The sequence below is a fragment of the Charadrius vociferus genome, unplaced genomic scaffold (assembly GCF_000708025.1).
Source record: "Charadrius vociferus isolate BGI_N301 unplaced genomic scaffold, ASM70802v2 scaffold228, whole genome shotgun sequence".
NCBI lineage: Eukaryota > Metazoa > Chordata > Aves > Charadriiformes > Charadriidae > Charadrius > Charadrius vociferus.
This window is the reverse complement of record NW_009649864.1, coordinates 2,057,968-2,058,343: the sequence shown is the minus strand read 5'-3', so window position 1 is coordinate 2,058,343 and position 376 is coordinate 2,057,968. Positions and strand designations below refer to the sequence as shown.

Below are 376 nucleotides of genomic sequence, written 5' to 3'. Positions count from 1 at the left end.
CCGCACCCCCTCCCCGCCCCGCTAGGGTCCCCGTCCGAGACCAGCGGCTGCAGGGCTATCATGGGCTGGTGGTGGTGGTAGTGATGGGGCGGGTGGTGCGGGCCGCACTCCTCGCAGCACTCGTCCTCGTCCTCCTCTTCCTCGTCCTCCTCGCCGCCCACCACGGTGGTCTCGATGGTCTCCACCGGGATGGTCTCCACCTCGATCTCGTGCAGCTCCACGATCTCGGCCGGCATCTCCGAGCCGTCCGTGGCGATGTACAGGGTGTCTCCCGAGGCCATGGCGGGGCGAGGCGCGGGGGGAGCTCCGCGGGCGGTGAGGGGGCTCCGGTCCGCTCCCCTCGGCGGATGGTGGGGCTCGGGCTCCTCTCGCTTCT

The 376-nt window shown here is 71.8% G+C and overlaps 1 protein-coding gene across 1 annotated transcript in view; it reads right to left on the bottom strand.

Moving 5' to 3' along the window:
- Positions 1-281, bottom strand: part of YY1 (YY1 transcription factor) — a 25,016-nt gene extending 24,735 nt beyond the window's left edge. Inside the window, exon 1 of the mRNA XM_009891083.1 lies at positions 7-281. Within this exon, the coding sequence (XP_009889385.1) occupies positions 7-281 (275 nt within the window). The remainder of the gene's footprint in view (positions 1-6) is intronic.
- Positions 282-376: the final 95 nt, after the last annotated feature.